At 43.9% G+C, this 25163-nt stretch overlaps 2 protein-coding genes across 3 annotated transcripts in view; both read left to right on the top strand.

The window, feature by feature from the left end:
• The window catches only part of COPA (COPI coat complex subunit alpha), a 63851-nt gene extending 51856 nt beyond the window's left edge, over positions 1 to 11995 (top strand). For both annotated transcript variants that reach the window (XM_049880973.1, XM_049880974.1), the window contains exons 20-33: positions 470 to 659; positions 780 to 875; positions 2059 to 2147; positions 2355 to 2478; positions 4694 to 4783; positions 4960 to 5063; positions 7818 to 7895; positions 8058 to 8126; positions 8652 to 8788; positions 9062 to 9248; positions 9335 to 9445; positions 9740 to 9901; positions 10869 to 11063; positions 11322 to 11995. In XM_049880973.1, the coding sequence (XP_049736930.1) occupies positions 470 to 659; positions 780 to 875; positions 2059 to 2147; positions 2355 to 2478; positions 4694 to 4783; positions 4960 to 5063; positions 7818 to 7895; positions 8058 to 8126; positions 8652 to 8788; positions 9062 to 9248; positions 9335 to 9445; positions 9740 to 9901; positions 10869 to 11063; positions 11322 to 11381 (1692 nt within the window). In that variant the 3' untranslated portion in view covers positions 11382 to 11995. The remainder of the gene's footprint in view (positions 1 to 469; positions 660 to 779; positions 876 to 2058; positions 2148 to 2354; positions 2479 to 4693; positions 4784 to 4959; positions 5064 to 7817; positions 7896 to 8057; positions 8127 to 8651; positions 8789 to 9061; positions 9249 to 9334; positions 9446 to 9739; positions 9902 to 10868; positions 11064 to 11321) is intronic.
• A 4312-nt stretch (positions 11996 to 16307) lies between these two features.
• Positions 16308 to 22009, top strand: PEX19 (peroxisomal biogenesis factor 19). Its single transcript, XM_049880969.1, has 8 exons — positions 16308 to 16415; positions 17805 to 17914; positions 18339 to 18504; positions 18939 to 19024; positions 19255 to 19416; positions 20252 to 20428; positions 20664 to 20708; positions 20877 to 22009. Exons 1-8 carry the CDS (start codon positions 16346 to 16348, stop codon positions 20958 to 20960), a joined length of 900 nt encoding a protein of 299 aa, XP_049736926.1. The 5' UTR covers positions 16308 to 16345; the 3' UTR covers positions 20961 to 22009.
• Positions 22010 to 25163: the final 3154 nt, after the last annotated feature.

The raw sequence follows: 25163 nt of genomic DNA, 5'->3' as shown, positions 1-25163 counted from the left end.
GTATATATTCTTATCTTTCATGATATTAGGGTAGTTTTCTACTAGCAAATCTTTAACAAATCTTTCTGTATGTGGGGTTTTTTTTTTTTTGTTTTTTAAATCCTCCTGGAGTTCTGATCACAGGTAAAATTTTTCTCTTGATAATGTCCCACATAATTCTTAGGCTTTCTTCATTCTTTTTCCTGATTTTTCTGTAAATAAATTGGTGTCAAGGGTTTTGTGCTCTATTTTGCTGATTCTGTCTCCCATTGATTCAGTTCTGCATCTGTGTCCTTCTATTGATTTGTAAAGTGACTTTTTATTGAGAGGATTTTTAATAGACTGAATTAGACTAAAAGCAAAGAGTGATTAAAAGTTTAGGGAATTCCTTGGGAGTTTTATTTAGAGGCAATTGCTGTGACTTCAGAACTCCTGGTTTTGAGTCATAGTATCTTCCAACCTGTTAACTCTGATCCTGGGTATTTTTTAGATTGCTCTGGAAGCTGCCAAAGCACTGGATGATAAAAACTGCTGGGAAAAGCTGGGAGAAGTGGCCCTACTACAGGGGAACCACCAGATTGTTGAAATGTGCTACCAGCGCACGAAAAATTTTGACAAACTTTCCTTCCTGTACCTTATTACCGGCAACCTAGAGAAACTTCGCAAAATGATGAAGATTGGTGAGGCCTCTGAAACAAAGGATGGGAAAAGAGAGATGCTTAGGGGAAGGAGGGAGGTGAACAGAAGAAAGAGCTTAAGAGAGAAGACATAACTGGTTGTCTCTTATTGACTTCGTACAGCTGAGATTCGAAAGGACATGAGCGGTCATTATCAGAATGCCCTGTACCTGGGCGATGTGTCAGAGCGAGTGCGGATCCTGAAGAATTGTGGGCAGAGTGAGTATCTAATCAGGATTGACCAGCCTCTTTGGGGCCTTAGGTAGTGTTTTTCTCTTCATGTTGAGTTTTTCATGTGTAGTGGTAAAGGATTTTCCTTGTGCATTGTTTTCAAGAGAGCACGTTCCTGCCGTGCTCAGAAGACTTTCTTCAAAGCCAAATGGTGGTGCTGCCGGAATATTCAGTCTTGCCAAGACTCTTTAGGAAAATAGTTAATGGTTATGGTAGATAGGAAATTTTATAAGGTCCTGGAGCAGATGATCTAGTAAATGTAGTTGGTTAGGTACCATTCTAATTTTATTCCTTTACTTCAAATCTGGAGGTTTCACTCATTTACTCATTTATTCATTTACGTATTCTAGGGATATTTTTTGAGAATCCACTAGATATCATGCATTATACTAGCATATGAGATATATCAGGGAACAAGAAAGGTGAAAGATGTGGTTTGGCCTGAGGTGCTAGCATGTGGAGCTGAGCAATGGATATATTTTGAAGGTAGAGTCAACATAATTTATTGAAGGACTGGATGTGTAATGTGAAAGAGAAGTCAAGGATGATTCCAAGGTTCTCATCAACACTGATGATAGAACTTAAGGATAAGCACCTGTAATAGTTTTCTGTTACTGTGAACAAATTACCCCAAAACTTAGTGACTTTAGAACAACAAACGTATATTATCTCACAGTTTTGGGAATGGCTTAGCTGGGTGCCTCTGCCTCATTGTCTCTCATAAGACTGTAGTCAAAGTGTTGGTTGGGGCCACAGTCATCTCAAAGCTCACCTGAGTGAAGATCCACTTCTAAGCCCCTTCACATGGCTGTTGGCAGGCCTCAGGTCCTCACTGGCTTTGGCTGGGAGACATTAGCTTCTTGCCATGTGGACCTCTCCATAGGACAGTTTACAACATGGCAGCTGTTTTCCCTTAGAGTAAATGAGCAAGAGAATGTACTGAAGGTGGAAGCCATAGTCTTTGTAACTTAATCTTGGGAGTCACATCCTACTACTTCTGCCATATTCTATTCATTACAAGCTAGTCTGTAAGTCCAGCCTGTACTCATGGAGAGGAGATAATGCAAGGACATGAATGCCAGGAGGCAGGGATCACTCAGAGGCTGCCTATCACAGCAGCATTCTCTTGGAAATGTATCTGCCTATGCCACAAAGTCTGTTTTCTCTGCAGAGTCACTAGCGTATCTCACAGCGGCTACCCATGGCTTAGATGAAGAAGCTGAGAGCCTGAAGGAGACATTTGATCCAGAGAAGGAGACAGTGAGTCTTTGCTTACATGAGTGTCTCTGATTGTGGGAGTGTCTCTGATTGTGGGAATGACTCAGATCTTGGGACAGTTTCACCCTCCCACCTGGTTACTGGGAAAGGCAGAGAAACAAAAGAGATCAAAAGAAGGTCCATAATCTTCCTCTACATGAATCCTAGGAGCTGTTTACTTTTACCCTCATTTCTTCTTCTACCTTTCAGATCCCAGACATCGACCCTAATGCTAAGCTGCTCCAGCCACCTGCACCTATCATGCCATTGGATACCAATTGGCCGCTGTTGACTGTGTCCAAAGGATTCTTTGAAGGCTCCATTGCCAGCAAAGGTGAGTACCCATTTCTCTCATAGCTTTGTTGTTGTTGTTGTTGTTTTTGTGATTTGTTTTTGGATGAACTGTCCCATTGGGTACCATTAGCTTTTCACTTCATCTGTCTTTTTCTCTGTGTGAAGCCTCATGGAGCACTGACATGTCAACGAGTCATGGCACAGTCCTTTAAAAACTAAATAATAGCATTTTGAAATCGTTAAAGAAAATTTGGAGCAGGGGGAAATAGAGGGGACAGCCTCTTAGTCCATGCCTCTAACCACCACTGTTAACATTTTGGTGCACTTCCTTAGGTTTTACCATAGATGTAGTCATACTCTGCATTCAGTGTTTTATCACTCATGGCATTCAGTCTTACGGTGCAAATTCAGCTGCCACAAATGATGCGTGCTACCACCGTCCACCACCTCCTGTTTTCCTCTCGTCCTGTTTTCTTGGATATGTCTACTAGTTATTTCTCCTAAGTAAGGGCCTACACAGACCCTCGGGGATTTTAGTCCCAGTCTTGCTCTTCCCTCCGTCCCCTCCCACCTACCTGTGTCCTCATGCCCTGTGTACTCCACCCCACCACACACACAGAAACCTGAATCCATAGAAGTCAAGAAAAGCAGGGGTGGGGGGTGTTGGTGGGGGTGGGGAGACAGTCTGTTTCTGATGTTTTTTTTGGCCAAGCACCTTAAATATAGCTGCCCTTCTAGTATAATTATTATTTACATTTCCTCCTCCAACACCACCCTTTTTTAAATACCTAACTTGTCTTTTTATCAGTGGTTTAGTCATTTCAGTTTCATTGTATCTGAGCCTTATTTATGATAAACCAAAACCAAACCCACTGCCGTCGAGTCAATTCCAACTCATAGCGACCCTACAGGACAGAGTAGACCTGCCCCGTAGAGTTTCCAAGGAGTGCCTGGCGGATTTGAACTGCCGACCTCTTCTGATAAGCCACCTTTCATCTTTCTTTGGGACTAGATGAAGTAGAGCTAACAAGTAAACGGTTGAATGATAAGTGATAAAGTATTGAGGGCTCTCTCAATAAGAGATCTTTTAGAAGTTTCTTCCTAACCTCCTTAGACCAAAAAAAAAAAAAAAAATCTACCAACTGTAACCCAACATCTTGATTTGAGGGTGGGTTTCCCTTCTGACCCAACTAGAGTCTTTTCCAGTATGGTACATGTACAGAAAGATAAAAGGTGGCAGGGAGCTTTTATCTTCTTTCCCTTCTCAAAAACCTGAAATTAGTCTCAGAGAACTGTGAAAGGATAAAAAGATTAGAAATGAAACCTAGAAAGAAGTCAGATTTAATGAAGGTGGGGAAGGAGCAGATATACTGTATACTTGTAGATTCCAAGCCTTTGCTACTATTTTATTTTATTTCACTTATTGTAAGCATTATCCCATTTAATCCCCGCAAGTAAGGCAAGTAATTTGTCCCAAGTCCCCCCAGCTAGTGAATGGTAGAGCTAGATCAAACCCAGTTTTGCATGACTCCAAAGCATTAAACCATGAATTATAATCAAGAAAGGATTAGAAGGACTTTTAGCGAAAACTGGATAATGTGTTAAAGTTGCAAAGCATTTTTAAAAAGGATGCTAATTAATGTTTTTCATAGACGCAGTATGATGCTGACAAAACTATTAGAGTTAATCTTAGATGATCCAAATCTGAGTTGCAGATTTATTGCTTTACCAGCTGAATTTCCTTGGACAACTTCCTTAATTTCATGGTAATACTACCTGCTCAGTCAGCTTCTGTAGGTCGTGGTTGTGGAAATGAAATAATATGTTAATGACAACTTATATAACTTGTAATACACTCTGTCAGTGTGTGGTGGTAAGATGATCTTGAGAACTAAGTAAAAGACAGTGGACCACTGTAGCGATGATAGCTTAGGAAAGACATCAGAAAAAAATTCCAAGAGGTAGTAGCTAAAAGCTGGGGCATCAAAGATGGTTTAAGAGCTGATTTTGAGTAGTAGGAAAGACATTTGCTTCCATTTCACTTCTATTTGTGAAACTACTTCAAGTTAGCATAATAAAAGCTTCCCAGAGTTCCAAGCGTCAGGCCCACTTACACATGCACAGCACAAAAATAAATAATAAAAACAGTGGGCATTACCTTGGCACCTTTGAAAGGATACACCTTGCCTGCTGAGAAGGCTATATCTCAGACTTGCCTGGGATAACCAGTTCCTCTCCGTTTCCTCCCTCTGTAGGGAAGGGGGGAGCACTGGCTGCTGACATTGACATTGACACTGTTGGTACTGAGGGCTGGGGAGAGGATGCAGAGCTGCAGCTGGATGAAGGTAAGAGTGCGGCTCTCTAGGGCTGTTCTTGCGAGATGGACTCCGTGGATGGGGACTGGGTTGTAGGGCAGCTCTTCCAGATCCTGGGAGTCAACAAGAATCCCAAGAGTTTGCTTTCTTTTGGCTAAGATTGTGTCACTGTCCAAAGCTGTTTTGAGTCTGAATTTTCCTTACAGATGGGTTTGTGGAGGCCACAGAAGGTTTGGGGGATGATGGCAAAGGACAGGAAGAAGGAGGTGGTTGGGATGTAGAAGAGGATCTGGACCTTCCCCCTGAGCTGGTATGTGGAATTCTTAGCCTTGTGAGCTCTCCCTTTCTTCTCCCTTTAGAAGTAGGTAGCCTTACCTACACCCCCCACCTCCTACCAATATCTTGAGGCCCCTAATAGGGAGGGGACCTAGACCCTCTTTCTAATCTCGTGCTTATCTCCTGTTGTAAAGAAGGAAAAACAAGTTAGGGTTAGTGGCCTTTTCACCTCCACGTATCCTGAGTTACCCAGAGAGGAAGGGATCTAGGACCTACCTCTATTATGATGCTTATCTCCCATTGAAAAAATAAGACTACATAGCTACAGTAGTCAAAATAGCCTGGTATGACAATAGACACATAGACCAATGGAAGAGAATTGAGAATCCAGAAATAAACCCACAAATTTACAGTCAGCTGACTTTTGACAAGGGTGCTAAGTCTGTTAGATGGGGAAAGAGTCTCGACAATAAATGCTGGGAAAATTGGATTTCCACATGCAGAAAAATGAAGTAGGACCCATGCCTCACACCCTGCACAAAAACAAATTCAGACCGGATTAAGGACCTAAATGTGCAAACTAAAACCATAAAATTCTTAGAAGAAAAAGCAGGGACAATGCTGCCAGGCCTAACTTTTCATAGTGGATTATCTAATATAGTCACAAAACCACAAAGAGCAAAAGACAAAATAAATAAATGGAACTTCATAAAAATTAAAAACTTTTGTTCACCAAAAGACTTTACCAAAAAGGCAAAGACAAGCTACCGAGTGGGAGAATATCTTCAGAAAACATATATCTGACAAGAATCTAATAACTATATATATAATTTTGACAAGTTAAAAAGACAAATAACCTAATCATAAAATGGGCAAAGAATGTGAATAGACGTTTCACCAAAGAGGACGTTCAGATGGCCACCAAACACATGAAAAGATGCTCAGTGTCATTAGTCATCAGAGAAATGCAAATCAAAACCACAATGAGATAACCATTCCACTCCTACTAGGGTGGCTAAGATTAAAAAAAAAAAAAAAAAAGTCCTTGTAAGCATGTGGAGAAATTAGAACCCTCATCCATTGCTGGTGACAATGCAAAATGGGATAGCCATTATGGAAAACAATGTGGCAGTTCCTCAAATAACTAAAAATAGAACTTCCATACCCATTGTCTTTGAGTCAGTTCTGATTGTAGCGGCCTATGGGACACAGCAGAACTGCCCCACAGGATTTCCACAGAGTGGCTGGTGGATTCCAACTGCCGGCCTTTTGATTAGCAGCTGAACTCTTGACCACTGCACCACCAGGTCTCCAGACCAGATGACCCAGCAATTCTACCGCTAGGCATATACTCAAAAGACTTCAAAGCAGAGGCTCAGAGACTTGTACACCAGTGTTCATTGCAGCACTATTCACAACAGCCAAAAGGTGGAAGTAACCTAAATGCCCATCAGCAGATGAATGGATAAACAAAATGTGGTACATACATACAAAGGAATACTACTTAGTCAGTAGGAGAAATGAAATCCTGATACATGCTACAGTATGAATGGAGCTTCAAGACATGCTGAGTGAAATAAGTAATCACAAAAGGACAAAATTGTATGACTCACTTCTATAAAAAGACAAAAAGGCAAATGTATAGAGGACAAAGTCTATTAGTGGTTACCAGGGGTAGGAGGCAGGGGGGAAGGGGGTGTTAAAAGTGATGGAAATATCACATGATTAAGGGTAGGGCTGCATTATTATAATTGCTGTCAATAAATTGGACACCTATAAAAAGTTGGAAAAAGAAGTTCTGTTGCCCAGCGATGTTGTAGATGGAATGGGATGATAATTTAATATACAGCATCATTTGATATAAGAGAGTTAACCTGGAAGAGGTGCATCTACGTGTTTATACTGGTAAAGGTGGTTGAAATTAACATCAAGGGCACCTGTTGTGGGGAAGATAACCCTGTTAAAGGGCAACATGCCACCTCAGAACTGTGTGTGGACGGTCACAAGCCCGGCACAGTGATTTTAATGAATCTGGAGCCACTTCTCCACCTACCTGGTCTGGTAACCCAAGCTGTGAAACTACATTATTATCCATTTCTCATCGCTGCCATAGCAGACATCTTCTCTGCTACTGCCCCTTCCTGTTTCCTTTCACTTTACCAGATTTAATGAGGCTGGATTTTATTAGCCTAGCAAACAGATAAACTGCGTCTTCTGAAACACACTAATGAATTTTCAAAAGGATGCTCTTGGCTAAAAGATGAGATTCTAGAGGACAAGTACTATTTTAGATAAGCACTGACCTAACAGTGGTCTCAGGAGTTAGGAAGCCCTGAGTTTGAATTCTGACTCTACTGGTCATTAGCTGTGTGACTTGGCAAGTTGTGCAACTTAGAGTTGTATTTCATAAAATGTGTTCATAGTTCCTACCTTCCAGATTTGTAGGGAGTCAGAGAAGAAAATGTATATAAACAGCTTAGCACTGCGGCATACCGTAAGTACTCAGTAAATGGTGCTACAAAAAAGAAAAAGAAAAATGACATAATCAGGGTTGTACCAGAGACAGCTTAGGAAAAGGCAGCAGGTTTTTTTTTGTTGAATTGGAGCTTTTGTACCTCATTTTGTTACTGGTGAGGCTGTTCCTGTTTTCAGGGTCTTCTCCCATAACTACCACCCGCCTCCACGATGGAGGCCGCGAATAAGGCAATGGGTTGTGTTTGGGATTCATCAGAACTGAGTGCTTGAACAGCTTTAAAAAATGACTCAATTTTTCGGTTTTTCCCCCTAGGACGTACCCACTGGGGCAGGTGGTGGAGCTGAGGATGGCTTCTTTGTGCCTCCCACCAAGGGAACCAGCCCAACTCAGGTAAGCAGGAAGACACAGCCCTGGGGATGAGCGTTTTTGAGCTGGCTAATACTTGATTTGTGTGTCAACAGTGTCAGCTTTCTACTGTGAGCGTACAGTAGGATAGTTTGGGAAGAGAGAGAACAAAATTTCACGTGGGCTGGCTTTTCTGCTTCTTGTTAGATCTGGTGCAATAACTCTCAGCTTCCAGTTGATCACATCCTGGCAGGCTCTTTTGAAACAGCCATGCGGGTGAGTTTCTTAAAGTGAACTTGACTCTTCCTCTTGAGTATGCCTAGCTCAGCCGAGGGTTCCAGGGAGGTGGTTAACTCGTCTTAACCAGATACACATACACAGGAGGTGTGTATTTAGCATGGAAGCCCTTGGTCTTGGCCTAAATATACTTGCCTCACAGGCCTTCCTCTTACTTGCGTTCCACTTGGCCTAGTGATCTCTGCAGGCAGGTCCTTCCAGCCGTCTTCCACACAGCCAGCTTCCTGGCTTGACGTCGGTGAGATCAGCACCCCTTCCAGAACAGACGTGTGTTTTGAACACTAAGAGCCCTGTGCTGTAATAGCAGTAATAATAATTGCAACAATGTTTACTGTGTGCCAAGCACTTTCCTAAATGCTTTATAAGTATTATTAAGCAAGGTAAATCCTATAATTAAGTATATTTTACTGGTTAGGAAACAAGCACAGAGAATTTAAATATCTTGCCCATAATCAGTTTTTAAGCGGTGGGACCAAAATCTTTGTTGCTTTCCTCTTGTTCCAGCTCCTTCATGACCAGGTTGGAGTAACCCAGTTTGCCCCCTACAAGCAATTATTTCTGCAGACATATGCCCGGGGCCGTACCACTTATCAGGCTCTGCCCTGCCTGCCCTCCATGTATGGCTACCCTAATCGCAATTGGTAAGGCCCCTTGCTCCTTGCTTCTGTCTCTTCCAAGTCATGTAGATATTTCAGAAGGTAGCCTCAAAATTTAAAATTCTCCCAGAGCTGGGGTTTCCTAGTAGGAAAAGATCTTTGGCTCACCATCTATAAGGTTTGGCTTATACCTGCTTCCATCCCATTTCCCAGCTACTTCCACAGTAGAGGGTTGTGATCACATTTGCCTGAAAACGAAGTTGAATCCTAGTTGGCTACTTACTCTCCTCTGTCTTCTTCCTGCTTTTCCCTTGCCAGGAAAGACGCAGGGTTGAAAAATGGTGTTCCAGCTGTAGGCCTGAAGCTTAATGACCTCATCCAACGGTTGCAGCTGTGCTACCAGCTCACCACAGTTGGCAAGTTTGAGGAGGCTGTGGAAAAATTCCGCTCCATTCTACTAAGTGTGCCACTCCTTGTTGTGGATAACAAACAGGAGATTGCAGAGGTAGGAGGGGCTAGCACTTGTCCCAGGTTTGGATACCCCCACATTCTTGCCTCTGTACCATGACCTTCTTATACCCCTCTCTCCAGGCCCAGCAGCTCATCACCATTTGTCGTGAGTACATTGTGGGTTTGTCCATGGAAATAGAAAGGAAAAAGCTGCCCAAGGAAACTCTAGAACAGCAGAAGCGCATTTGTGAGGTAACAGCTGTGGGCCTCTGAGCACTACCGAGACATCTTCCCCTTCACCCTCTGTTAGGTCTGAATTTCGTAATTCCAAACTCAGTCTGGAGCAGAGAGTGTGGGCCTGTTTCCTTGAGCGGGGCTGCATTTTTTTTTACCCTGCTTCATCATCCTATCAGTGCTCTTTATCTGGGAGAACCGTTTTATAGCCAGTCCTGGTTTTTGTTTTTTAAATGCATGTGTAGCATCTTGTAAGAGATCTATCCCAGCTGTTTTATCAACCTGGCATGTGTTCCTCTTTCTGTCCACCAGATGGCAGCCTATTTCACTCACTCAAACCTGCAGCCTGTGCACATGATCCTGGTGCTGCGCACAGCCCTCAACCTCTTTTTCAAACTGAAGAACTTCAAGACAGCTGCCACCTTTGCTCGGCGCCTGCTGGAGCTTGGGCCCAAGCCCGAGGTGGCTCAACAGGTATTCCTTCAGTGACCCTAGGGGAACCAGATCTGTTCTTACATGGAGGGAGCAGAAACCAAGGTCCTTGCCTCTGAAACAAGGCACAACAGTCAACGAAAAAGCCACCAGAACACCATCGTCTAGTTATTGACCTGATGCCTCCTTTTATTCCTAGAAACTGAATTAATAACTTACTCAGACGTGGCACCAGTGTGAGAGTCACCCGAAACATAGAGTAGCTCCACTGCATCTGAAAAAACCCCAATCTGTCCTCCAGCTTCAGATGTCCCATTCGCCACTGATCTCCACATACATGTCTTAGTTCCCTAGTGCTGCTCTCACAGAAATACCACAAGTGGGTGTCTTTAACAAACAGAAATGTATTTTCTCACAGTTTAGGAGGGTAGAGGTCTGAATTCATGATGTCAGCTCTAGGGAAAGGCTTTCTCTCTGTGTTGGCTTTGGGGAAAGGTCCTTGTCTCTTTTTAGCTTCTGTTCCTCAGTTCCTTCTCTTTTTATATCTCAAAGGTGATGGGCTTGTGATATACCCTACAGTGACATGATCCAATAATATAACAAAGAAAGCCCTATTCCCAAATGGGATTACATCCACTGGTATAGGGATTTAGGATTTACAGCACATATTTTGGGGGGACACACAATGCAATCCATAACAATATCCCATTTCTTATGCCCTCCAAATGGCAGTGGGCATGGAAGCCAGTTTTAACCCTTTCTAGGACCTGACCCTGATAATACCCAGACTCAGTAGAGTGTGGGTCTAGGTCCATGAGCCACTTTGGTACTGAGAAGGGAAAAGCTGGATATAGCAGAAATAGCGATTGTTATCCCTTTAGATCTATCCCTCCCGGGGGTGGGGCCTGTACCCATATAGTACGATTGCTAAACCACAGTGATGAGATCATTTGAGTTGTTGTGTACAGCTTTCAGCCCTCTTTAATAAAATACTCTTCCCCTGTCCTAGACCCGAAAAATCCTGTCTGCATGTGAGAAGAACCCCACGGATGCCTACCAGCTCAATTATGACATGCATAACCCCTTTGACATTTGTGCTGCATCTTATCGGCCCATCTACCGTGGAAAGCCAGTAGAGAAGTGTCCACTCAGTGGGGCCTGCTATTCCCCTGAGTTCCAGGGTCAAATCTGCAGGGTGACTACAGTAAGTACTGACCTCAAGAAATGCCTCTAGGATATTTCGGAAGAGAAAAACAAAGAAGCATGGTGGTCTTTTCTCCTGGATTTGGCCCTAGCTTCTTTAGGCAGTGATAATGGAGAAAACTAGAACTTCGCCACTACCCCATACCAATAAATAGCAAACACCTGTCTACGGTGTCCATTGAGGGGTGGAGGGAATCAGCATTCTAGGCTTCCCACCCTCACAGATCCCTAACTTTTCCCTCTCTTTCCTCTTCCACAGGTTACAGAGATTGGCAAAGATGTGATTGGTCTAAGGATCAGTCCTCTGCAGTTTCGCTAGGGTCCCCTTTTTGTGCATAGGGGAGTCATCATATTTTCCTTCCAGAGAATGCCCCTCTATCATCCTTCTAATGTCCCCCTACTCCCAACTACCCCTCAGATTATTGACATTTGGCTTTCCCTATGCTAAAGCCCAGTGCACTTTTCTTTTTTATTATGGCTAATCAAAATGTCTAACACTGACTTCTTTGCCTATGAAGCCCTCTCATCTTCTCATGGTGACTACAGTTGTGGTCATAGTTGGCCTGGCCCTCCCAGCTTAGGTCTTTCAAGAAACAAATGAAAATTCAGTGATGAGCATTCATTTAGTAAATTCATTCATTCAATATTTGTCCCTCCCCTTCCCAGCATCTTTGTATCCTGTTTGCTAGAAAGGAGTGGAATGTAATAAGATATGATTTTTTTACTCAACTCTCCCAAACTCTTAGCCATTCTCCCATTTTCTTGGGCATTGAACCTCCCAAGTAGGTACCCTCTGTGTGCCTAGAAATTTAAGGTCTGAGAGGAAACCATTTGATTTTCCAGAAGTGTATACCCCTTTATGTTGATTTGTCCTTTACAACCATTGTTCTCATATTTTGTTTCTCATACCAAATAAAATAGATTTCTACAAGAGCTTCTTGGCTTGCCATTTCTTTCCTGGACCCTCTCAGGTTCTCCTCACCCCATGCAGCTGCCTCACTAAAGGAGATATCTTTCTTGCAATAGTTATTTTTAATTACAAAACAACTAATACCACTGTTTAAAAAAAAGAAGCATAAATTGTTCATAGGATGTATGTGAGGTATAGACCTAAGCTAAGAATGGTAGGCAGCAGGTAGCTTTTCTATTCCATTTTTCACTGCGGTCTTTCAGGTATGCTAATTACAGCCATTATTTGTTGTGCCTGTTACTGCTCTAGGTGTTTTATATGTAACACGCATATGTAAGAGTCATTAGTAGTACACGTATATATTACGGTGCTTACTTTGGCAATATTGTATTTTGCTTGTCCAGTAATGAGACTAATTCAGTAAATAGTGATGTTCTGTGCCTTTGATTAAAATATGTCCATTTTAAATTTTTAATGTTTTTAATAAACAATACATTTGCATAGCTCAAATATCAGTAAATGTAAAAAGCTATACTGTGACAGCTGTTCCTCCCACCCCTTCCTCCAGCCACCTAGTTCCTTTCACCTTTCCCAAAACAGGTAACCACTGTTACTAGCTTGCTTATACCCTTCCAGAGATTTCTTATATATATACAAACAGATACATGCTCTTTCCTATCCTTCTTCTATGTACAAATGGAAGCATCCTATTTAACAATTCTGCACCCTGTTTTTTCACTTAGCATATTTTAGAGATTCTTCCATATCAGCATATTAGAGAGCTGTACTCTTCTAGTGTTACATTATATGATATGCCATAATTTATGTAAGTTGTCCTACGTTGGTAGATATTGGAATCATTTCCATTCTTTTGCTGTTATAAACAGTGCTGCGATGAATTACCTGAACACACATTGTACAAGTGGGGGAAGTATACATGGAGATAAACTCTTAAGAGTGGAATTCTTCCTTCAAAGAGCACCTGACCCATTGCCGTTGAGTCGATTCTGACTCGTAGCAACCCCATAGGACAAACGAGGACTGCCCCATAGTTTCCAAGGAGCGCCTGGTGGACTCGAGCTGCTGACCTTTAGGTTAGCAAACATAGCCCTTGACCACGACGCCACCAGGATTTCCGCAAAGAACACAAGTCTTTATATGTTTTACCTTTATACTAAGAGTCACTTAATATAAAGCACACCCAAACTAACCCTGCCTTCTTAAAATTTTGTATACTACTTTGATAACACTTTCTCAAGTTATAAACATTCTTTTTGTAAACAGGCAAGTTCGTTTGTCAAAAAAGACACCTTTTTGTAAGTTTAAAAATTAAATTACAGTCATGCACTGCATAACATCCATTCAGGCAACGTCCGACTGCATATACATCCGTGGTCCCATGAGGTTATAATAGAGTTCAGAAGTCTGGATCAGAGAACAAGATGTAGTAGTGGTAACCAGATCGCAACAGCTTCCCGCAGGTAACGTATATCTCATGTCTTTTATATACAAAGTGTATGTGCTGCCAGGGTATAATGGTACGGTGCATATGTAATCTATAATAACATTATGCCTTAATAGCCATAATAAATGTCTATGTTACTGTCTTACATATATACTGTACTTTACTTTCTGTTGTTATTTTAACATGAATTTTCCCTACTTAAATAAAAAGTTGATGGTATAACAGCATATGCTTCGACTCAGAGGCAGCAGCATCCAATCTCGTGTATTGTGCATCTCTTGAGTGTTGTAGCGTTATCTCTATTTAATTTTCTTTCTAAAATACTACTGTGAAGTGTATCATGGCTCCCAAACGCAGCAAAACCAGTGCTAGCGATAGCAGCAGCAACAGGCAAAGGAAAAGTATCAACTTGGAAGCAAAACAAAAGTCATTAAACAACACGAAGGTGGGAAATCAGTAAATGCTATGGCTCGCAATTTAGGCATGTTTGTACCACATCCAAATCACTTAACATCCTGTTTCACAGAATGTCTCATGGATGTTAAGCAATGCATGACTATAAAATTAACTTTGCACGGAACATAAACATTTGCCTAAACTGAGGGGTATGAAAAAAATTGACAGACCCCAGTTCTTGAAGCTTATGTAACTGAGGAGACAAAGTGGACGTAAGTGAAATAATTGTGAATGCCCGACGAAAATTTGAAGATGGCCAATAAACAGTGGAGTGTCATTCAGTTCTTAAATAAGAGTGATGTCAAGGAAATGCTGTAAAATATTGTTTTGTAACACTGTTCACTGTATGTTAGAAAGAAGGAGCAACCAGGAGTTGAGTAAATACTGAGCTGAGGTGTTAGGAATCTTAACAGTAAAATAGAAAAGCAGAAACAAGCTTAAAAGATACTGCAAAGGAAGAATCATGCTGTTAGAGTCTCTTAATTCTCAATTATCATCTAGTAGTTACCATATTAAGGTGCTTATCTTACCACAATGGGAGTACTAACTTGTAGTTGGACAAAATGTTATACTTTTAGCATACATGCCTGATAAAGCCATATTAGAGACACATGTATAAGCAGTTCCGCGTTGAATGAGAAAATTAGCCTGGAATCAATTATGTGACAGGTGTTTGAATAGGGTGTTAGAGTACCAACTCCAATGTTAGATATTCGTAATCTGAGTCCTAGATTAATGAAGCGTTTTCAAAAGGACAGAGTGATTTAGTGACAGAGTTGGGACTAGAATTTAGGTCTTCTGGCTCTTAGTTTAGAATGTTTTCTCCTAAATGACACCACTTGCTTGCTTGGAAGTAAACAGGTTTTGCAGGGGTATGACTTTAACAAGTCTGTGCCATATCCGAGAAGGGAAAAGGTAAGTACACACAGTACTCAAATGTTTGGGAATCTAAGGGCCAAAGAGATGAAGTGAGTTACATGTGATTTTTTTTTTTTTAACATAGATGTGATTTTTCCCTTCTTTTAACCTTTATAACACCTTATAAACTTTATCGCTTTTAAGACACCTTGTGTCATACTTACTGTGTATATGTTTACTACTGCCTTCAGCCCAATCCCCAGACAGCTACTTTAGGGCAGGAGCTGTTCTTGATTTATCTCTATATCCTTCACTGTGCCCAGCACAGGATTTTAAACAATGGTAGATACTGAGTTATAAAATAGTTTCGTCTCTGAGGGAGTTGCATTCTGACAGATCTGAATAGGAGTTGCCCAGAATCATCTCTATCTGAGCTTTCCCCTCCGCACTCAAAATTACATTGGAAGTTGGGTTCCATATGGAGAAAAGGAGATAGGACAGAGAAAGCCAGAGAGGCTAGATCAGGTCTGTTACTACTACATTTGAATTGCCATTTTGCTCAGTCTCAGATGCCAGAGTTGCTTTTTCTGCCTGATTCAACTAACATTGAGTTCTTACTACATTTGAATTACTACACGTGGCCTTGTGTCCGTTAGTCCAACAGTTCTAGTGAAGAATAGGAAAAAGAGATGTCCGTTAGATTTGGCACAGAAGCGGCCTAATTAAGGGTCTGGGAGAGCAAAGAGTGGCCAATGAATGCCTGTTAAATACTTTAGGAGCTGGGAATCCAGCAGAGAAGACAACGGACAAAAATCCTTGCCTTCATGGTGCTTAAATTCAAGTGTGGTGGGAGGCAAGAGACGATAAACAAGATAAAAAGTATATATATAATATGCCCTAGTGGCACAGTGGTTAGCTCAGGCTGCTAACCAAAAGGTCGGCAGTTCATATACACGAGCTGCTCCACCAACCGCTCTTTGGAAAACCCTATGGGGCAGTTCTGCTCTGTCCTATAGGGTCGCTATGAGTTGGAATTAACTCGATGACAACAGGTTTGGTATTTGGTTCGGTATAGTGCTCAGTCTTAAGGAGAAAAATATACCCAGAAGTATACATGTGTATGTGTAGGAGGGATTGCAATTTTATTCAATGAGGCCACAGAAGGGGGTCTCAGAGAAATGGCAGTTGAGTAAAATATCAAAGGAAGTGAGGGGAAAAATAGTGTGGGTTTCTATGCACTCTAATTGTCTTCTTGGTGATACATGGGTAGCTTCTGGTTAGGTGTAGGGAGCTTGTCCTAATCTGGCCTACCCACAGCTTGGGAAGAAGTAATGAAAGATCACTTCTCTAGGTATGTGGGAAGTTGAAGTAGAGGAGGCCAGGCCAATAAGAAACCTGGCAGAAGATCACAATATATTGCCCTCGCGCTAGTTCAGCAGTTCCCAGCCCATGAGACCATGCAAAGCTTCCTGTCCCTTTAAAAATGGCGGCTCCGGCCTACCAACAATGCTACTGGCTGCACAAGGCGGACGGGGGCGGGCGAGTGGGCGGTGCCGAAGAGCCCAGCCCCCTACGGCAAGCCGGAGGTAGCAAGATGGCCGCCGCGGAGGGAGACTGTGGAGTTGGGGCCGAGGCTGATCGCGAATTGGACGAGCTTCTGGAAAGTAAGACCCGGTAATGGGAAAGGCCCGGAGGGGGCGGGTGTGAGGACCCATTCCGGGGCTTAAATGAGCCTGAAATATCCGGGGCGGAGAGGGAGCGGGTCTCCAAGGGTTGGACGGGGACGGAGGTCTAACTGCGACCCCGAAGAAGATCTCTGGGTCACCTTCGCGGCAGGAGTTGAGGAGCTCATCTTTGGCCCCCAATGGCCCAGACCTAATGGCCCAGACAGTTGATCTCCCTGCCGGAGGGGGAACGGTAACCCACAGAACAGGATTCCTCGATTCCTCTCAAACTCTTCTTGCTTTAGATTAAGAAGTTCGTGAAGTCTTAACTTCCCGCCAGCCCAGCATTCTGTCCGCGGTGGGCAACGAAACCGACAGTCATGGATTGCTAACATTAACTCTTCAAAAACCCGTAGTGCGTCCTTCAGTGCCCCTGTCTTATCCTTAACGCAAAAGACACTTCTGTCCTCCTCCTAGTCCTATCACCCTTCCCTCACTAGTCTCCTTTACGGTTCTTACATCACGTCAGTAGCTCACGCGGACTACTTTCCTGTTTTTCCTGAGAAATTGAGGGTGAGCCGGCTTATAAAGCAAGCCAGTTGACTCTCCTGAAAAACGGTGGATGTTCTTTTCTTCCTTGGCCCTGTGTTGGTTTCTTGCCCAGAGTGAGGCCAGTGCCCTCCCCCTAGGCCTGGCAAGCAGAGTGGTGGTGGAGACCCAGAGGTGAATTTTTTGTCTTGCCCAGTCACAGAGATGTGGGAAGGTGGAAAAATGAACAGAAACTGGGAGTGCCAGGCGACTGTTTGTGAATTGCGGAGGTGGGGCAAGAGGGAACCCTAGAAGCTTTGCTGAGGGAAGGCTAAATTGGAGGCTAAGAGAAGAGGGTTTAATGTCCTCCCATGGAGTGCAACGTGGAGCCCCTCAATTTGTACTAGCACCAGGACCAAAGGAAAGCTGGGTGGGATATCTTTTGAATTCTGCTTTCTTGCCAAAGGTCATTCCGTTTAGGGCTCCAGAATGAATTCTATGTTCCCTGCTCCTGTTGGATATTTTTATAGGCTTTACAGGGAATCATTAGGGCGTGGCAAGGAAGGCATAATGTAAATGGAGATGTACTTTGCCCTCTGCCCTTTTAACCCTTTCCTCCCAGGTCTGAGACCGGTTTGCTTGTTTCACCTTAAGAGATTTCTTCCTTTTTGATTACATTAAATTAAGTAATGGGGGAAAAGTGGGAGGCTTATTGAGGGATGGACTGGGAGGTGGAGACTCAGAAAGAGAAAAATTTAGAGAAGTTGGCAATTTGAAAAATTGTTCTTTTAATGCTCAGAAACCATCCAGCCTTTCTCCATCACCCATCCCCAACACACACCATGTCTCTTGTCTCTGAAGGTGCTCTTGATGATTTTGATAAGGCCAAACCCTCCCCAGCAGCCCCTCCTACCACCTTGGCCCCCGATGCTTCCGGGCCCCAGAAGAGATCTCCAGGAGACACTGCAAAAGTATAAATTCTACCCAATTAAGGGAGGGGGAGGGGAGGGCTATACAGGTCTGAACCGAGGTGGGTCAGGCCCCTGTGGGCCGGAGGGGAGTGGGAAAGGGTGCCTTGGCATCACATTGCTGAGTGCTCCTGCAAGTCTCAGTCTTTGTAAAACAAACTTCAGGTTGAGTGGAGGGATCTCAAGGACGTTCTCTGAGAAAAGAGCAGGTTTAAATGGTTAGATTGGTATGCCAGTCTATACCCTTCCTTCAGTGGCCAAATGCCTTTCTTGATGTCCTCATCGGGAGACGTAGTTAGAACTTCCAATGGAGGCACGTAGGAGGGAGGCACTGCATTTCTCAAAGCCACTGCCTGTAGCTTCTGCCACAGGCCAGGTGCAGTGAGGTGCCAAGTAAGAGACACATTTTGCCCAACCTCTCCTGCAGGATGCTCTCTTTGCCTCCCAAGAGAAGTTTTTCCAGGAACTGTTCGACAGCGAGTTGGCTTCCCAAGCCACTGCGGAGTTCGAGAAGGCAATGAAGGAGTTGGCTGAGGAAGAGCCCCACCTGGTGGAACAGTTCCAAAAGCTCTCAGAGGCCGCTGGAAGAGTGGGTGAGGAGGGGACCCCAGACAGCTGAAAATATGTTCAAGTCATGCTGCTTGAGAACACTGGAATTCTTAGTAAGGTTGATAGCAATCACAGTGTCACTGTTGTGGGGTAAAGATAAGGAGAGGAGATGGGAGGAGAGGTGGGAACCCTACTTAATGAAAGAGATGAGATAGGTTGGAAAGTAATAGGAAAGATGATTCAAAACTGACCGTTTCGAAGGTTGCACTGTTATTCTGGGTATCATCATGGAGAATAAACTGACGCATGGTCCATACGGATTTATGAAAATGACCATGAAGATAAGCATAGACTTTGAAGCTTTAGAATGATAAGCAATTCACTGGTAAATGCTCCTCACCAAAGCTGACAACTGTGTTAGTCTAGCCAGGCAGACCGTTAAAACCCCAAATGACCCTGGCTCTTTGGTCTGTCCTAGGCAGTGATGCGACCTCCCAACAGGAATTCACTTCTTGCCTAAAGGAGACACTAAGTGGACTAGCCAAAAATGCCACTGACCTTCAGGTGAGAGGCTAGAGGTAGGGGACCACATGGGGCCCACTCCCGGACACCTTCACGACCAGAGTCTCAAAAGACAAAAACTCTGGGGTATCATCCCAAGTCTGTCCCTGCCTCATTGTTTTGAAACAGTCAAGTTTAAATCGTTCTTCCCTGGGCTTCTACTTTCCCAACTGAAAGGGTGGTAAGCCATCCTGAGAAGGCAGTATGCTCACCGTCTCTCCTGTCCTCTCTAGAATTCAGGCATGTCGGAGGAAGAGCTGAACAAGGCCATGGAGGGGCTAGGCCTGGCCGAAGGGGGCGGGGAAGGGAGCTTCCTCCCCATCATGCAGAGTATCATGCAGAACCTACTGTCTAAGGATGTGCTGTACCCGTCACTGAAGGAGATCACAGAAAAGGTTTGTCAGTCCGCTTCTGCTTTTCCTCCTCCCTTGCCTCGTATCAACTCTTATGGGCTACTTTGTGTGCTCAGGGCCTCTAGAGAGAGACTAACTTGAATGCACAAGTCCCTCTGCTTTTTTTGTCTCCTTCATTTATGTGGAATGTGTAGGGTTGGGGGAGTTATGTCTCTGAAAGATGAGAGTTTCCATGCTGAGGATCTCTGGAGTAAGAGGGGAAACCCCTCAGCTCTCATTTTCTGTAGACCGGCTCAGGACTCTGGGTCATAGTCTCATCGACCTCTTTTTGCATTTGTGTCTTCGTTTATTTCTCCAACAGTGATTCGTGTGAGAATATACTGCATAGGTTCTCAGCACTGGCTTTGTGCCGTAAGTGATTTAAAAAGAGTTTAAATGATGAGCTCTGTAGTTAAAGAGCTTATAGTTTTATTGGAGATAAAATATAGGCCTAGATGTTTTTTAGTGACAGATAGCAACATGCAGTTAAGTGCAGAATGAGTAATATAGACCAGAAGTTGGCAAACCAAGCTAAAAAAGCTTTTATATTTTTATGTGTTGTAAAAAAAAAACAAAGAAGAATATGTGACAGAGACTGTATGTGGCCCATGAAACCTGCTGTCTGGCCCTTCACATGAAAAGTTTGCCAAACTTTTATGGTTTGTAGACCATAGCCAGGGGCTCTGGTTGGAGTCAGTGCTACCTCTCATGCTGAACTAAGTTATTTGGCTTTTTCCTTCAGTGCTACCCTCCTCTCCATATTTTAAGTATTGTTCTCATTGCCCTTCCCTATTCGTTGTTTACTTAATTGTTAACTACCCATTCTCTGTTTTCTCAGTACCCAGAATGGTTGCAGAGTCACCGGGAATCTCTACCTCCAGAGCAGTTTGAAAAATATCAGGAGCAGCACAGTGTCATGGGCAAGATATGTGAGCAGTTTGAGGCAGAGACCCCCACAGACAGCGAGGCCACTCAAAAGGCTCGTTTTGAGATGGTGCTGGATCTCATGCAGCAGGTAAGGCCTCCTGTTGGCCACCTGCCTTCTGGTGCTGTCGGCTTGGGTGTTCAGTGGAGGAGGCATCTAGGAGGGATGCCACACTGCCACAGCTGGGCAGAAGAGGGAGCACAAGAGAGGCCACATAGCATGGTCCTCAGGAGAAAGCCCCGAAGATCAGAGCTCAGGTTCCTCTTCTGGGCTGCTGTCTTGTTTTCTGGGTTTTTTCCTATCTCATGTTGCTCTTATTTTCCAGCTACAGGACTTGGGTCATCCCCCAAAAGAGCTGGCTGGGGAGATGGTGAGTATGTTTTCTCCTCCTAGATTTTAATCAGATCCCTAGTTTCCAGAATTCTGTACCCTTTAGTGATTCCATCTAAGGTGATAACTGTGGCTATTGGGGATGGACCTTCAGAAGGTCTCACCCTAAATATGAGCAGTTGTCTGAGTCCCTTCATCTCTTCTCCAGCCTCCTGGCCTCAACTTTGACCTGGATGCCCTCAATCTGTCGGGCCTACCAGGTGCCAGTGGTGAACAGTGTCTGATCATGTGAAATACCACACGTTTTCCTCCCTGATTCCCAGCCATGGGGAACATCTGGAGTCAGCAGAGCCATTGGGAGCTGAGGCAGGAGCGTCGTCTGCAGGAGCGATCTGCCCACTGCCCTCTGCCGTCCCACCCAAGACTGTGCCATGCCAGCAGGGGCTTTTTCTCTGTCTTTCTGGGAATAAGGCCTGTTCCACAGGTCATTTCTGTTAGCCCTACTCCATTGTGGTTTCTGCTGCTAGCAAAAGCCCAGCTACCTGCCAGGCAGAGGAAGGCATTCCTTTTGGGGCATGTGCCTTCTTCTTCCTCTCAAAATAGTTATATGGCCACACTGATGTTCACCTTTACAAGCAGGGTCTTCGTGCCTTGTCTCTACTCCCTGTCTTGGACCTGGGGAACAGGAACAAAGTCCCAGGACTCTGTTTTCTACAGTTCTCCTGGGAAGGACCTTTGGGAATGAGGAGGTACTTATCCTGGGCTGGAGCTGCAGTTCCATCATCATGCCCTCTCGCCTTCAGACTGTTCTGCATTCTGTGGTGGGAAAGGTACTAATTGAATGCATCTAATCACAGTAAGGTTGGGAGAGAAGCCCTGGGATTCTCCTCTCTTTGGGTGCTGAGCCCCAATTCCCTGGTCCAGCCTGCGAACTCAAATTGCTGCCCTAGTTCTTTCTACAGTGCTTTGTGATCTAGGTGAACTCAGCTCCTGACCTTCTTTTGCCCCCTGCCTTTTGTCTTAACTCCTCTCTTTTTAAAATACCTATTTATTCCCAAGCCTAAGCTATGACAAAGAAGAACCCATCCTGTTTCCCCTCATCTAGTCCACCCACCACTTGCAGTGGTCCCCTTCCTCCTGGCAAACATACAACAGTAGTGTCAGGTCTGGGAATGAATGACCTGCCCCAGATACATTCTGTCTTATTTAAGACTTCTGACTCCCTTAGAATCCTGTCCCTGGATTCTGGGAGGTGGCTTGGGTAAGGGGAGGGGGTGCAACCTGGGCACCTTTTCCTGCAGGCTCCGTGGGCCAGCGTCTAATAAATATTCTGAGTGGGGAGTGTGGCCTGTTCTTCATCTGGGTCTTTTTCTGACCTTCCTCAGCTTCTGTAAGCTGCAGAGTGAGGAATGTTGGCAGACTAGTTTTTCGTAGAATTGCAGTGCCTGGCTCCTGGTGCCTTGTGGTGGGGAGCCTTCCCCCTCCCTTCCCAGCTCTGTCTGCACGTCATTTGGCAAAGAAGACTTGATATCCATCCGTCCTCATTTCTTTTCTGAATATTTCCATCTGGGACGCCCTTCAGATATTGTATTTTAACATATCACATTACTATTGCTGATATTGGTAATGCATTGTTAACGTGTTTTCTAAATTGTTTCTTTTTGAGCTGACCTTGCCCTTCTTTGTAGGAGCCAGTGATTTCTGTGGCCCTTGGCTGCCATATGTTGGTGAATAATCTGGTCAGACCAGCTGGCTCTCCTGGTTCAGCACTCAGAAAATAACTGTTGCCAGAGCAAATTCACATACATCATCTGAGCCACTTTGAGCTCCTGACATGTCACTTTCCCCTGGGTTAAGGCATTTCATACCCTGAAGATCTCATGTGTTCTGTGGGATCAGCAAGGAAGTGAATGCTGTTGATGCTTCATGCTGCTTGGGAAGGTCCAGCTAGTGTAACTTACCAGAGCATGGAAGAACCCAGGTCTGAAGCTGAGACTCCACCACTCTAGATGAGAAAAAGTAGAGGCAGACTTGTGATGATGGTCATGAGGCCTGAATGGCCAAAATTTCCTCCTCAACAACTCCAGCCAAACACTGGACAAGAGAGAAGGAGGGAAGAACAAAAGGGCCCCGACCCTTGAATCTTTTGCCTACTGCCCTGGCAGTGTGTTTGGTTTTTTATTTGTTTGTTTTACAAATTCTCACTTCTACTGGCCTGGCCAGGGCTCATTCCAGGAATCTAAATAGGTGCTGTAGTTCGCTTTAGCTTTGTTGCCAGGACGCTTGTTTTTATTCTGATTTAACACAGACAAGTTGATCTCAGGTTGCTCCCTATTCCAAAAACACTGTATTTGAATTATCCTAGAACTTGAGGAGGGATGAAGTTTGGCACTCTAGGGCAGTCCTCAAACTATTTGTGGTGAAAGACTAGCTTTTTTTTTTAAATACCTGATCCTTTGTGTATTGATATGTGTTCCTGTTGCCCATGCTTAGTGCTCAGTCACTGTATGCAACCCACCATACAAGTTTGACAGACCCTGTTCAGAAGCATCATGCACTTGGATATTACAGCAGTGTGAAAACGCTAAAAAGGTTTTAAACGCTCTCAATTTCTTAATCATCATGTTGTGAACTAGTACAAAACTCTTCACAGACTGCATAAGTCTGTGAACTACCTTTGAGTAGCACCGCTCTGGAGCCCTCAGTCTCTCCATAGCTCCTAGCCAAAATGATGAATTCCTGTAATTGTAGGTCTTTCCTACGTGACGGTTGCCTCTAGAGAAGTTTTTCTTCAGCAAGAATGTGTCACTGCGAAGACATCTCTAGCATTTTTCTAGCCTTCTCTGGTGCTTAAAAATAGTACAAAGCTTAAGTTTGATCTGTATGTGAAATGTTTATGTTGCTCTCAAACTTTAAAGGGAATGCCCCTTTGTCCCCAAATTCTGGATGTTAGAAAACAAATTTTTGGTTGTACTAATGATTTCATGAGTTTAGAATTTAATTCTTACAGAATTCATGATAATAGAAGAATTTTCTTATGACTTGGGATTTTACATCCTGGTATGGGCTCCAGGAGATGGTTCAAGTACTTTGTTGAGATGGCATTTGGAAGCTTTGGAAAAATAATGGCCCACAGTTGAGACGGCAGGCCATAGGGGGAAGGATCAGAGGAAGTGGGCGTGTAAGAATAAATTTGTTATATAATACTGGAGAATCTACCAACTGATTATGTTTCTTATTCCTTAGGAAGGCCCAGAGAAAACTTTTTTATAAAGGGAATAAGAAATGCACTGGTGAAGGGATCACCAGCATCTTTGAGAAGTTCAGAAGTGGCTGCCCTCTGTAGGTTGAGGCTGATGGAAGGAGATGTTAAAGAACTGGTTTCCGTAGTAGTAATGGGGATGATAGGATCCTGCAGAGCAGAGGCCAGGTGGCAGCACTTAACTCTGGGAAGCAAGGTGGGTGACTTTCCATAATGGATAGCAAAGTCAAAGTGGAAATGCTAATAAACATGGGTGGTCCTAGGGGCAAGATAAATGGGCAGCCAGTGAGGGCACTGACTTATATGTAATTAAGGGAGATCAAGAATGGTTGAAAAGAAGGGTGAAGTCAGTAACTTCAGTGGAAAGTCACTGTGGACAGTTCTTAACCCATAACCTGTCAATTGAAAGGGATCAGTTCCCCATGAAGGAGGATCTTCCAACACTCTGGCAAGTCTATAGAGTTCTGTACTAAGTAAGGGACAAAGTGGGTAAATCCCACCATTGTTCCCAACTGTGCGGTAAGGATTAGCATGAATCAGCCCTCAAAGTGTAGAAATGGATCCAGTCCTCACCTTCCCGCTTTTACATTCTTATTGCCAGCCACCCAAGTGGCACTCCATCTCTGACCCTAGCCACCCGGAGCTGGGTCAGGGCTCACAGAAGAACACCTTCTTTCGGACTGGCAAACAGGCAGACGCCAGCCCCTGCTGGCTTTCGCAGCCCCTGTGGGTTCATTAATTTGCTGGAATGACGGACAAACTTTCACAGAGAATATACCATACTTAGGACGACAACTTTATTACAACCAAAAAAAGATACAAACAGACACATAGGGTGAGATCTGGGAGTAGTTTCAGTGTGAAGCTTCAGTGTCCCAAAAAAGGAATGCACTACCCTACCATGTATGGATGTCTTTCACCAACCAGGGAGCTCTTCCAAGCCTTAGAGTTCCAGGCTCTTATCAATCTCTCCACGAAGCCATGATAGATAACGTCATGCCCTCCTAAGGCAAGTCAACATCTGCCCCTAGGTGGTCCCTCTTGTTCTGATCAGTCCTCATTTGCCTCAGGTGTGGTCCAGCTCTCAGGAACCAAGAACAAAGGCCAGATTGCTTTCTGCACCTCACAAATAGTGATTTCCCTGTCCTTCCCCAAAACGACCTAGAGCCATTTACTCAGTTAATCAAATACTGGGGAAAGAATACCCACATTTCTTGTGGACTGTTGGATAAA

Source organism: Elephas maximus, chromosome 3 (assembly GCF_024166365.1).
Source record: "Elephas maximus indicus isolate mEleMax1 chromosome 3, mEleMax1 primary haplotype, whole genome shotgun sequence".
Taxonomy (NCBI): domain Eukaryota; kingdom Metazoa; phylum Chordata; class Mammalia; order Proboscidea; family Elephantidae; genus Elephas; species Elephas maximus.
This window is presented reverse-complemented; position numbering and strand designations above follow the sequence as displayed.